This window comes from Peromyscus maniculatus, chromosome 13, assembly GCF_049852395.1.
Source record: "Peromyscus maniculatus bairdii isolate BWxNUB_F1_BW_parent chromosome 13, HU_Pman_BW_mat_3.1, whole genome shotgun sequence".
NCBI classification, from domain to species: domain Eukaryota; kingdom Metazoa; phylum Chordata; class Mammalia; order Rodentia; family Cricetidae; genus Peromyscus; species Peromyscus maniculatus.
In genome coordinates, this window is record NC_134864.1 from 40,026,053 (window position 1) to 40,038,482 (window position 12,430).

Consider the following 12,430-nt stretch of genomic DNA (forward strand, 5'->3'; position numbering starts at 1 on the left):
TTCTGGGAGAAGACTGTATTTGAATTCCATCAAGGCCAACAACCTTGCCCTAAATAAGAAATGTGTATAACAAACTCCTCTTTTCCCCCACCAACCTGCCAGGACATAGCTAAAATGAGTAGGTACCACTTCCTGTCACCCACCCCAATCACCAGCCACTCTAATAACTGAAGAGCACTGAAAACAGTGTGGGGAGCAGCTAGATCCCATCCAACACTGGCTCTGATGGGGACCAGAGGAAGTAGGTAAAAGCCCAGTACTTTTTCCTCCTGTTGCCTCGAAATGACTTCCTACTGCGATAAAGCATAGCCTGCCTGCATAGATTTGAAAAGGGGGCAGAAACAGAGGAAGGCAGGTTTCCGACATAAAAAGTTATCCCCCTTTACCTCCTTTTACCTTGAAGCAGGAGCTGATGCTGGAGGGCCAGCGCACAGGGTCCTTGAGAATGAGGTTGACCAGTTGAAAGATGCTGGTCGTGTAGAAGGGAGGCGTGCCTACAGCCAGCTCATACAGGATACAGCCTACAGACCAGAGGTCTGCTGTGTGGTCATATGGTCGCTCCTCCACCAGCTCTGGAGACATATAGAGTGGTGTGCCTTTGATGGACGTCAGCACCATGGTGTTAGTGCTCATAGCTCGGGCAAATCTGTAGAGGTGACAGGAGAGCAATGACAAAGATCTTCTCGACCTAGTCACAACTAGAAAATGACATCTGAGGAGAGGGGCTGATGTCATGGCTCAGTGGTAAAGGCAACTGCCATCATGCCTAATGACCTGAGTTCTAACCCCGGGACTCACACGGTGGAAGGAGGTAACTGACTCCTGTAAGTTGTCCTCCGACCTCTACAAGCATGCCATGACATATGTGTGCCCACAACTCCACATGCACAATAAATAAACATCATAAAAATATTTTTTTTTTTTTTTTTTGGGTTTTTCGAGACAGGGTTTCTCTGTGTAGCTTTGCGCCTTTCCTGGAACTCACTTGGTAGCCCAGGCTGGCCTCGAACTCACAGAGATCCGCCTGGCTCTGTCTCCCGAGTGCTGGGATTAAAGGTGTGTGCCACCACCGCCCGGCCATCATAAAAATATTTTTAAGAAGAAAATTAAACCTGGCCGTTCACTACCTGTTAGCATATGGGATAACCTGAACCAAAGCAGACACAGTACCTTTGACCAGTTCCAAAGGCCCAGCCAGAGGCCCATCTCGAGCTCTGGCTCTACTGTGAGGCTTTGGGCAGTCTAGGACTGCCTGAAGGAGGAGGAAGAGCATGGATGGGAGCTCAGAAACCCTACCCAAAGTCACAGAGCTTGATGCCGCCGCCCTTGGCGAGAAGGATGTTCTGGGGTTTCATGTCTCGGTGGAGGATGCGGTGAGAATGCAGGTAGTACAGGGCTGACACCAGCTGGGCCGCGATGGCCTGAACCTAGGGCCGGACAAGTGCAACGGAAGGTCAGAGGACGGAGCCAGCTGACGAGACAGACTTCACTACTGAGGCTACCTTGACTTTCTGCTCTTCCCTTCTCTTCCAGAGCCTCACATTACACTACACCCTCCTTAGTTCTTGTCCCCTTAATTCACCCTTTCATTTGTTCAAGGAAAAACCCATTGCATCTCTCTTATTGGCCTCATCACCACGAACAAATGATTCTGTTTCCCAGAGTCATCATCTGTAAGGTGACAATAATACAGCACCTACCTCCCAGGGCTATTGTACAGATTAATGGAGTTAAAGCATGTAAAGCAAGGTTAAGAATGGTACCTGGCATGAACGAAATAGTTTGTGTATATCAGCTGTTTTAAATAAGATAAAATCCCTTTTCTTAAGATACACAGTCACTTAAACAAGGCAGACAAAACAGTAAGAGGATTACTTTTTGTTTGTTTTTTGTTTTTTGAGACAACAGTCTCATGTATCCCAGGCTGGCCTTGAACTCTACAGCTGAGGATGACCTTGACCTTCTGATACTCCTGCCTCTACCTCACCAGTGCTGAGATTACATAGATGTGCCACCAAGTCTGGTTTGATGTGGTACTGGGAAGCCAACCCAGCGTTTCATACATTCTAGGCAAGTACTCTACCAACTGAGCTATATGGCCCCAGTTAAAGGTGACTACTTACAAACAGTGATGGGACTTCTGGGGTTGGAGGGGGCCTACTTGTTGAGAATATAAAGAAATGCTTAAAATGAATGTAGTTGGCCATTCCTCAACCAAATCCCATTGGCAGCCTCTTTGTCCTGATGATGAATCCTATACAACCACAATGCTTCTCTTACTGCTCTCTCTAATACAGGCCTTTCTTCCTTAAAAGGATAATAACAATGACCAATATCCACAGCATTAATAGCTATTTATCATCTTGATGAATTCAATCATTAATCCTCAAATAGCCTTACAAGGTACACATTATTATTAACTATTATTATTACTATTACTATTATTATTATTATTATTATTATTATTATTATTATTATTATTTTGGTTTTTCGAGACAGGGTTTCTCTGTCTAACTTTGGTGCCTTTCCTGGAATTCACTTTGTAGCCCAGGCTGGCCTCGAACTCGAACTCACAGAGATCCGCCTGTCTCTGCCTCCCGAGTGCTGGCATGATACATTTTTTAAAGAACTGTCAGGGCTGAGGGGCGGCTCAGACAGTGCAGTACCCACTGCATAAGCACCAGGACTTGGGAGTTTGGATTCTCAGCGTCTCTGTTAGAAGCTGGGTATGGCGTCCCACATCTGTAGCCCTGGTGTTTGGGGAGGTGGTAAAGATAGGCAGATCTCTAGAGCTTGTCGGACATGCCAGTCCAGCCAATCCATAGTCTGATGGCTCAATGAGACATCCAGCATCAAAATGTAAAGGTGGAGAAAAATCGAAGAAGACACTGAACTTAACCTCTGGCCTCTACACACATGCACATGTATGAGCACATGAACCTACGCATATCTGCACATACACAAATATGCCCTCATATATACATTACACAGACACACACACATACACACAAATGAACCCTTGACGCCCTCAGCTTGCAGTCCTAGCTCTTCACCTAGGAAGAGATTCAAAGTACAGGAACATTTGAGTCAGGAAGCACACCTGGTCTTCGGGAAGTTTTCCATCGTCTTCCAGAATCTGAAAGAGTTCTCCCTCAGCATAGTCCGTCACCACCACCACCTGTGAGGAGAAGGCAGTATGGCATGGATGGGACAGCCATGCACTCTGTGGTGGGGAAATGTCTGGGGCCCTTGGGCTTGGAAAGAGGCAACCCAACGCCATCCAAACACACCTCTTTGTCAGTCTCAAAGCTGTCAAGCATATGCACAATGTTGGGATGCCACAGACCCCGCATGATTTCAATCTCTCGTTGCAGATTCCTCAGCTCTTTCTCTGAGCGCCCCAGTTTGGGGATGAACTTCAAGGCCACCACCTATCAGGAGTAAAGGAAAGAATCAAGGCCTAACCACACACCATGGAGAAGGGCAAAGAAACTCTCAGACCAGCTCAGCAGCTTGGGAGAGGCTCAGACTCGGTGAGCTGCCTGAAAGAGACCTTCTCCATTCTGTTGAGCTGCCTGTAAGTAGTGCAGTGTGCTCTCTAGCTTTCCTGAGCTCTCACATGCTGGGGTAGGCTTTGGGGATTGAGGTGTCTTTGAGTCATTTCTGCTCCTGTAAGTAACCCCTCACTTATACTCTTTTAAGTAACCCCAGTAAAACTTGCTAGTTCTCTCTCTCTCTCTCTCTCTCTCTCTCTCTCTCTCTCTCTCTCTCTCTCTCTCTCCTCCTCCTCCTCCTCCTCCTCCTCCTCCCCCCCCCTCTCTCTCACACACACAGTGCAAATATTCCAAGCTTTATCTTAGAGCTCTACAGTTCAAGATTTTATACTGCTTGACCAACTCTTAGTATGCATACTAACACATGCTAACCTCCCACCTCGACTTTCCCCCAGGGTACTATGGATTTACTCTGCTTTGTCAACCCATCATCAGGGGAAAACAGTTACTGCCAAATACATCCCTCTGATGGATTCTGGGAGAGGTCTTCTGACCTAAGCAGAGGACTCAAGGTGAGAGTTAGCAAACAGAGTAGGAAGTGTGAAGTTGAAAGAACAGATTTCAAGGGGGTTATCTTTTCTTAAGTACTACAAAGACAGCTTTTGTCGTTAGACACTGGACTAAGTAATTAAGTGTGAAACACATTTAATCCTCAGACCCCTTCAATCATCCTCCACTGTACAGTTTGGGGAAACTGAAGCATGGAATGGTTAGGTAGTTTGTCCCTAGTTCTAAGGCTGGGATTGAACTCCAAATAACCAAATTTCAGAACCTATATATCCTAGGAAGTATGCTGGAGTCGGGGCCTAGAAATACACACTGTGCAATCTTTCTGTCCCAAGTTTCTGCTGGAGTAGGGGCACTGGATCCCACCCAAAAGCTATCTTTGTTCGCTACCTGAGCACTGTATTTTTTTCGGCCCTTATACACTCTGCCAAAAGAGCCTTCTCCAATCATCTCCAAAACGTGGTACTTTTCCATGGCAAGGGTTTCAGGGTCTCTCAGAAGGTAGGAAGAAGATGGTGGCAACGAGCTGTAGATCCAGGAACAGCTCCACACATCTGGGAGGCTTAGCTTGGCACATGGGAGAAAGATATACGTTATCAGCGACGCCTTTCCCAACTTTCCACAATAACATAGACCTCAAAAACATGTTCATGATGGAAAGACGATCAGATCTTGGAAACAGAACGTCTCAAAGCCTCCCACTCAGGCTGGGTGCCCACAGCACACAGTACCCTCTTTCCTCTCTCCACCAGCGATGCTCACATGTTCCTTCTAGAGCTCCCGAGTTCCTGACACCCTCGGCTCGCCCAGCACCGCTGCTCTTGACTCCTGTCGCGAGCCGAGGTCCCCCAACTCTCCCCCAACCTAGATGCTCCAAGCTTCTCAGGCCGAGGGCTGGTGGCCCGGGCGTCTAGCTTACTTTTTCTCCTCCATTCTTCGTTGCCGCTCTCGTTCGTTTCCCGCTCTTACCAGTTTTACTGCCTGGAACTGGTCAGAAGTCTAAAGGACAAAGCTCTCAGAGATGCGTGACAGACACGAACTGCCCATTGGCACTTTCTAGGGCACTTCTGTCGCTTGGCTATCAGGCCCCACAAAGGACCCAGAGTCTTCAGTTGCCTAGAAACGGCACCAGCTTTCTTTACCCCGCCCCGCCCTACTTTTCCGTCTCTAACTTCCCAAAAGGCATTTCCGGTTCCGGCTAAGAGCCGGAGAAGACATGGCGGCGTCTGCGTCGACAGCTGCTGCTGAAGAGGACTGGTAACTTTGGGTCATAGGTTTTGGCTGGCTGCCTGGATCTGGTGCTGGGAACTAGTAACAGCTTCAAATCGTCCGAGCCGCGGGCTTGAGGGGTGGATCAAGGGGCGCGAGCTGGCAGAAACCCTGACATCCTTTCCTAGGCGAGCTACTGGACCGGGAACGGAGGGTGGAGGGACGCTGATCGGAGAAGGGACTGGGTCTGCGCCGGCCTGGCCAGTTGGGCCCACGCCTTATCTACCCAATTGTCCCCTCCTACGGCCCTATCCCTCCCATTTCTCCCTGATGTGACTTTCTGGAGCCTGGAGGGTGGCTGCTCATCACACCTCCCGCCTCTCGGAACGGACGTATCCCTCCTCGTTTCCCCTGTGTCCCTAGGATCCTGCCCTTTGGTCCAGTCCATTTCTGCCTATGCTTTCCTCAGCCTTCCGAATCCCCGACAGCGCTAGTAACTACTGTCAGAAAAGCCTTACTCCCGACAGAAGCCCGCCCACTCTCTCCCGCATCCTTAAGAAGAGACCAAAGGCCTTTAAGGACTTTGGGTTTTGAAGATAAAGATGTGCTCACTTCGTATTTAATTAGCTGGATGTGATGCTGACCAGACCAGCTAGCTCCTGTGAGTCGGTGCCAGCCGTAATTTAAATAAAAAAAAAAAAAAAGTGGGCGTGGCATTACCTCATAGAGTAGTTGGGAGGATCACTGTGGATTTGTAACATACTTAAAAGCCTGCTTTTCATTAATTGCTGAAGTATAAGACGTCAGGAGACAAAATAGCCCAATGGACGTCTGTCTGACTTAAGGCCTTATATTCTTAGTACTAGGATAGCCTCCTACCCACCCCCTTCTGTCACTTATGACCTTACCCCTCACTCTCTCGGTCTGTATCTTACATCCAAGACCCAGGTCACCTAAGGTGGGCAAAATACTGAAGGATGTCTTAACTGAGGCTGTACCTCAGTGTTACATTGGTTCAGGGAGGCCAGCCAGTAGTTTCTTTTATAAAGCCATGTAGACTAGTGCTCTATTAGGAGGAATGTCTAGAGTATAAAGGACACCTGACCAATGAGAGAGTATCAGCGTTTGTAATAATCTGTGTCCGCCAGAATGTCCTTTTTACTTGTGAGATAATAAGCTTTATATTTTGAGGTTCTGCATAAGCTTCAAAAGAATGCTAAACATAGTAATAATAACCTCCACTGATAAAGGTCATATTGGGTGTGCTCCCTCTTGGTACAGGTTTCTATCTGTCACCTGGGTAGAGCTGTGGACTCACTCACCCATCTTCAGTGTCATCAGAACTGTCGTTTCTGTGTTTCAATGTGTGCTCTCTGATTTATAAAAGGACCACGAACCCCATACTAGACATGATGATGTAACTAGACATCCAGCGTCACGTGTGCACTTGCAGTCCTCAGATTATGCCCTTCTCTCTTTCCTTTTAAGGTGGGGGAGATCACTTAGACTAGATACTATGTCTCAGACACTTGGGCAGTTTAGAGAGACAAATCATTTTTAAGTCTCACAGTAGCCCTAGTGAGTCTGTTGTATTATCTCTAGGTGGTAGGACTAGAGATGTAACTAAGGCTTCCCAAACTAAGTGACCTGGCCACATAGCTGGTAAGTAGTTTCTGCCTACTATTAGCTACAAGGCGTATGGCTCTTCCAATGTAGTATAGCTTTTAGGTTACCTAAACCTGTTCATCTTGGTCTATCCTCTAAGGATGCTTAGACTGATTGGTACTGGCAAGGTTATTAGCAGTGCCCAGGGTACAGGGAACTGTGCTGAACGGTAGTATAGGTAGACAGGAGTAATATTGGTGACCTTGTTAGTAATGAATGGGTACCATATATGTAGGTCAGAGAGGAGCCATTAAAGGATAACCAGCTGTAGAAACTTGAGCAGGGAGTCAGGGCCTGTCTCTGACTGGGCCTATTTCTCCTGTGTTAAGCCTTGGTTAGTTGTTTCATCTCTCTGGGAATCTTTTTTCTCAGGTTGGCAGAGGTGAGCTCTAAAGTCCTAGTTCCCATTCTTTCTACCTGGCCAGTTGACAGCCTAAAGATTTCCCTGTTTTACAGACAAAATTGGCAAGAGAATGTATTGAGGCCGATTGCTTTTTTTAGGTCAGTCTTCATCAGCCTTGGCGGGCTTCGGCAGGGAGAGCTGTCGTGGTGACTCAGTCTCCCCCTTCCTCTCCAGGGTCCTTCCCTCTGAAGTTGAAGTGCTAGAGTCTATCTATCTGGATGAGCTACAGGTGACGAAAGGAAACGGCCGGTACGTATCCAGTCAGGGGTGGGCAGGAGTCTTAGTAACGAGATGATTCTGCACGGAACCTGGGCTTAGGGTGTTAGGAGCCTTGGCTCAGAGGTGATGTTTGTCGTAGAAACACTGTTCCTTTCACCCCCCCCCACCCCCCCACCCCGTGAAGAGACACGAGTCCCACATGCATTCCTCTGCCTGCTTTATTCTCTCACCCCCTCCTCCCTAGCTTTCCAGCCCCTGCCCAGTCACATCCTGCGTCTTCACTTCATCCACCTGCAGATCTTCACCATGGGAGATCTTTATCACTCTGCACCCTGCCACCGCAGAGGTCCAAGATTCGCAGTTTGTCTGCTTTACTCTGGTGCTTCGGGTCCCTGGAAAGGTGAGGCCTCTGCACGAATGTAAAGGGAGGAAGGGGAGAGTCCCCGCAGTGGATCGCTTTCATGACGATTTGTTGCTTTTTCTGCACCAGTATCCCCATGAGGTGCCTCAGATCTCCATCCGTAACCCCCGAGGGCTTTCAGATGAGCAGATCCACAAGTAAGTTGGGCTAGTTGGAGCAGGCAAAACTCAGAATTCAGCTCGGCCTGCTGAAGGAAGGAAGTTTTAATGTTGATTTCATTTTCCCCCCCAGGATCTCACAGACCCTGGGCCATGTGGCCAAGGAGGGGCTAGGCACAGCCATGCTCTATGAACTCATTGAGGTAAAGTGTGATGGCCCAGGAAAATGTCCCTCCTTTCAGGCTAGGGCATCCTGTAAGTCAGTGCGTTTAGTCCTGTTTGCCTAAGGCCTCAGTTAGATTAGAAAGATCGCTCGCATGCTTCAAAAAAACTACAAAATGTAGTTGAGTAGCTCCCCAAATTGTCAGCTCCAGCGTCTTGATGAAAAAGTACTTCTCCTCTTTTACTTTATTGTGGCTTTGGTCATCCATTTGCTTTGTTTTGAGTCAGGGTCTTGCTCTGGGCCATTCTCCTGCTTTGGCCTCCTATATACTGGAATTCTAGGCGTGTGCCACCGTATAGCAACTTTTCCTCTTCAGCTTACATTTATTTTTCTGTTCTGTACTGTTCCGTTCTTTCTTTCTATTTTTGTTTACTTACTATTTATTGTTGGTCTTAGTTAAGGTTTCTACTACTGTGATAAAACATGGTGACCAAGAGTAGCTTGGGGAGGAACAGTCCATGACTAAGGGAAGTCAGAGCAGGAACCTGGAGGCAGGAAGGAGCCATGAAGAGGTGCTGCTTACTGGCTTGTTCCTCCTGACTTGCTCGGCCAGCTTTTTTATAGCACCCAGCACAGGCACCCTTACAATGGGCTGAACCCTCTCCATCAATCACTAATTAAGAAAATGCTCACAGGCTTGCCTACAGCCCTGGCTTATGGAGGTATTTTCTCAATTGTGATTCTGTCTTAGGTGATTCTAGTTAACCATGACAGGTCACTAGGTAGCTGGCTGTCCTGAAACTCAGAGATCCGTCTGCCCCTACCTCCCAAGTGCTGGGATTGAAGGCATGCATTCCTACACCTTGCCTTCTTGTGCGGGGGAGTTGGGGGGGGGGGGTTGGGAGGGGAAGGCTGAGGGGGTGGGAGGAGGAAAGAGGGGGATCTTTGATTGGTGTGTAAAATGAATGAAAAAATTTCTTAATAAAAAAAAAAAGAATGCATAAACACTACGTAGGTAACAAGCTGGCTTGGTGGATGTCACACCCAGCCGGTCACTTCTGGAAGAAGTACATAGGACGCGTTCCCAGTCTCCTGCCTCCACAGTTCAGTAGCATCTTCTCTTCTTTTAGAAAGGGAAGGAGATTCTCACAGACAACAACATCCCCCACGGTCAGTGTGTCATCTGCCTCTATGGTTTCCAGGTGGGTTTCCCAGCCTGGACCCGGGCTGAGCTCGGGCAGACGGGTAAGGGCTGGTGAGTCTCTGATACAGACTCTGCACGTCTCCCTGCAGGAAAAGGAGGCCTTTACCAAAACACCGTGTTACCACTACTTCCACTGCCACTGCCTTGCTCGGTACATCCAGCACATGGAACAAGAACTGAAGACACAGGGACAGGAACAGGAGCGACAGCATGCTGTCACCAAACAGGTAGACATGGCCGGCCAGACCCACTCTCTCGCCTGCGACCCGTAGACTTTCACATCCATCGCCACCCCTCCATTCTTGTGGCTTTTCATCATTTAGTTCTAGATTACCTCTGAGGTGTAGTCTCACCCCATCCAGAGAGATGGCATCCTGTGTACACTGACATACTGCATGCAGCTTTGCAGCATTTCCAGACCTTTCCTTAGGCAGCCCTTTCCTCTCAGTCCCACCTCATTGTTGAGCACCTAACGCTTGTGCCCTTCAATCCCAGCCCTCCAAAGACTGGGCTGGCTGGCCGACAGGGAGCAGGATGTGATTTCTCCTCTTGTTTTAGAAGGCAGTCGGTGTGCAGTGTCCTGTGTGCAGGGAGCCCCTTGTGTATGATCTTGCCTCGCTGAAAGCAGCCCCTGAACCCCAACAACCCATGGTAAGGGATTTCCTTCTGGTCTAAGCCAGGAATAGTGGCATTCTCTAAGGAGAGAGAAGTGGCATCTTGTCTCTGCTGGATTCTCTGGAGTTGGGGTTGACTTGTTTAAGACTACTCTGCAAACCACAGCCCCCACCAGGGGCCTAAGACTTCAGAAGCCCAACTCTGAGGAACAAAAAAAAAAAAAAAAAAAAAAAACAAACCCAAGAACTCAGATTGGGAATGTGGCTCATTTGGGAGTACACTTGCCTAGCACACGCAGAGCCCTAGGTTTGATCCCCTGCACTACATTAAAAAACCTGAGCCGGGCGGTGGTGGCGCACGCCTTTAATCCCAGCACTCGGGAGGCAGAGCCAGGTGGATCTCTGTGAGTTCGAGGCCAGCCTGGACTACCAAGTGAGTTCCAGGAAAGGCGCAAAGCTACACAAAGAAACCCTGTCTCGAAAAAAACAACAACAACAAAAAAAAAAAAAACAAAAAAAAAACCCTGGTACTGGTACAGTGGTACACTCACGTAATCCCCGCACTCAGAAAGTGGAGGCAGGAGGATAAGCAATTCAAGGTCATGCCTGGCCATATGGTGAGTGAGGCCAGTCTGGGCTCTATGAAACTCTTGTCTAAAACAAAACAAGAAAATAGGAACCTTGTGCAGCTCTCCTAGGACAATCCTGGAAGAGTTAGGGTTCATGTCATCTGCTTTCTCATTTGGGTTTCTCCTCCTGCCATTCTGCTTCCTTTCCTCCCAGGAGCTGTACCAACCCAGTGCCGAGAGCTTGCGCCAACAGGAAGAGCTCAAGCGCCTGTATCAGAGGCAGCAGGAGAAGGGTGGCATCATCGACCTGGAGGCTGAACGGAACCGGTACTTCATTAGCCTTCAGCAGGTGAGGGAAGGGAAGGGGTCCCCTCTTGGCTTCGGTGCCTCCGGTGTTCTCACCAACACCATGGCCCCAGGGTGTGCTTCATTCTGAGGTTACGGATGCATTGCCTGTCTCCTTCCTAGCCTCCTGCTGCTCTGGAACCTGAGTCAGTTGTGGATGTCTCCAGAGGACCCCAACCACCTAATGCCCTTTCTGCAGAACAATCGACTTCCCTAGCTGCCCAATCAACTGTGCCAACTCCTCTACCCATGGCTACCCAGTATGTGTATGAGAAGATTCCAGGGGCTGGGCCAAATCAGCAGAGGCTGGGTGAGACCCAGAAATCCATGCTAGATCCTCCACGATCTGGTCGTGGCTCCTGGCGACAGTATGATCGGAGGCACCCAAAAGGAGGGGAGTGCTGTGCCCCAAAAGGTACCAGTGACATCCAAGAACTGCCACCTCCTGAGAAGTCTCTCAAGGAGCCTGTGGACTTAAAGCCAGAACCCCGTAACAAAGGGCTTGCCAGTCTCCCTCAGGAGAAGGGGCCTGGTAGCTGGCAGGGCCCCCCATCTCGCAGGACTCGTGACTGTGCTCGCTGGGAACGTTCCAAAAACCGTACACCAGGTTCTTCCTACTCCCACCTACCTCGCGGCCAGGGGGCATACCGGTCTGGTTCTCGCAGGGAGCCACTGGGCTTGGAATCCGAGGAAGGTTCCTAGCAGTACTGTGGGGGGGACAGGGAATTGGGGGTGGGAGGGAGGCAATAAAGTGATTTGGCCTTCTTTGCTTAACAGCATCTAACTTGTGTGGTATGGCTTTTTCTGTTCTTTATTTCTCTTTTATGTGCATTGGTGTTTTGCCTGCATGTATGTCTGTGTGAGGGTGTCGGATCCCTTAGAGCTGGAGTTACTGACAGGTTCGAACTGGGTATGGCTCCTTCTAAATTGCCCTAAGATTTGGGTATGCCAGGGGGCTCCCACCTTTGCGCTAAGTCTGTTCTCCAAAACAGATGGAAAGGGTCTCAGTTCGCTGCCAGTGGTCAATTTTGAGGAGGTTGACATTTGGGCAGAGTCCTTAAAGTACCATAACATATAACTTCCTGTCCATTTATAGGCATGCACTGTTGACCTGTTGGTTGTTTTGAGATAAGGTCCCACTGTATCCCAGACTGGTTCAAGCTTTATACAGCTGAAGAATCCCTGATCTTCCTGTCTCTACTTCCTGAGTGCTCTCATTACAGGCCATTGCCCTCACAGCCAGTCTGCAAATGCTAAGCAAGCATTCCACCACCCGATCTACATCCCAAGCCCCTTTGTTGTTTTGATAGGAAAAAAAGTCTTACTGTGTAGTGCAGGTTGGTCTTGAGCTTTTAGCAATCTTAGCTACCATTGCTCTGGAATTATAAGTGTGTGCCACACGGCACACCTTTAATAACAGCATTTGGGGGTCAGAGGCAGGTGGGTTTTTGAGTTCAAG

General features: G+C 48.8%; 2 protein-coding genes across 6 annotated transcripts in view; one reads left to right on the top strand and one right to left on the bottom strand.

Moving 5' to 3' along the window:
• The window catches only part of Stk36 (serine/threonine kinase 36), a 30,858-nt gene extending 24,769 nt beyond the window's left edge, over positions 1–6,089 (bottom strand). The window contains exons 1-6 of one of the 3 annotated variants that reach the window (XM_042260098.2): positions 5,883–6,089; positions 4,452–4,628; positions 3,291–3,431; positions 3,101–3,178; positions 1,297–1,427; positions 397–646 (exon numbers count right to left, since the gene is read on the bottom strand). In XM_042260098.2, coding sequence (XP_042116032.2) covers positions 397–646; positions 1,297–1,427; positions 3,101–3,178; positions 3,291–3,431; positions 4,452–4,628; positions 5,883–5,987 — 882 coding nt within the window. In that variant the 5' untranslated portion in view covers positions 5,988–6,089. Of the gene's footprint in view, positions 1–396; positions 647–1,296; positions 1,428–3,100; positions 3,179–3,290; positions 3,432–4,451; positions 4,629–4,980; positions 5,686–5,882 lie in introns of those variants that run through there. The other 2 variants (XM_015985724.3, XM_042260099.2) reach the window with 2 other exon arrangements.
• On the top strand, positions 5,175–11,750 carry Rnf25 (ring finger protein 25). 3 transcript variants are annotated; one of them, XM_006972185.4, is made up of 10 exons: positions 5,175–5,318; positions 7,513–7,587; positions 7,855–7,957; positions 8,048–8,115; positions 8,210–8,279; positions 9,370–9,441; positions 9,533–9,670; positions 10,002–10,094; positions 10,841–10,975; positions 11,095–11,750. In XM_006972185.4, exons 1-10 carry the CDS (start codon positions 5,278–5,280, stop codon positions 11,671–11,673), a joined length of 1,374 nt encoding a protein of 457 aa, XP_006972247.1. In that variant the 5' UTR covers positions 5,175–5,277; the 3' UTR covers positions 11,674–11,750. The 3 variants fall into 3 exon arrangements, with proteins under 3 accessions (XP_006972247.1, XP_006972248.1, XP_015841256.1); XM_006972186.4 differs by having other exon boundaries at positions 10,005–10,094; XM_015985770.3 differs by lacking the exon at positions 10,002–10,094.
• Positions 11,751–12,430: the final 680 nt, after the last annotated feature.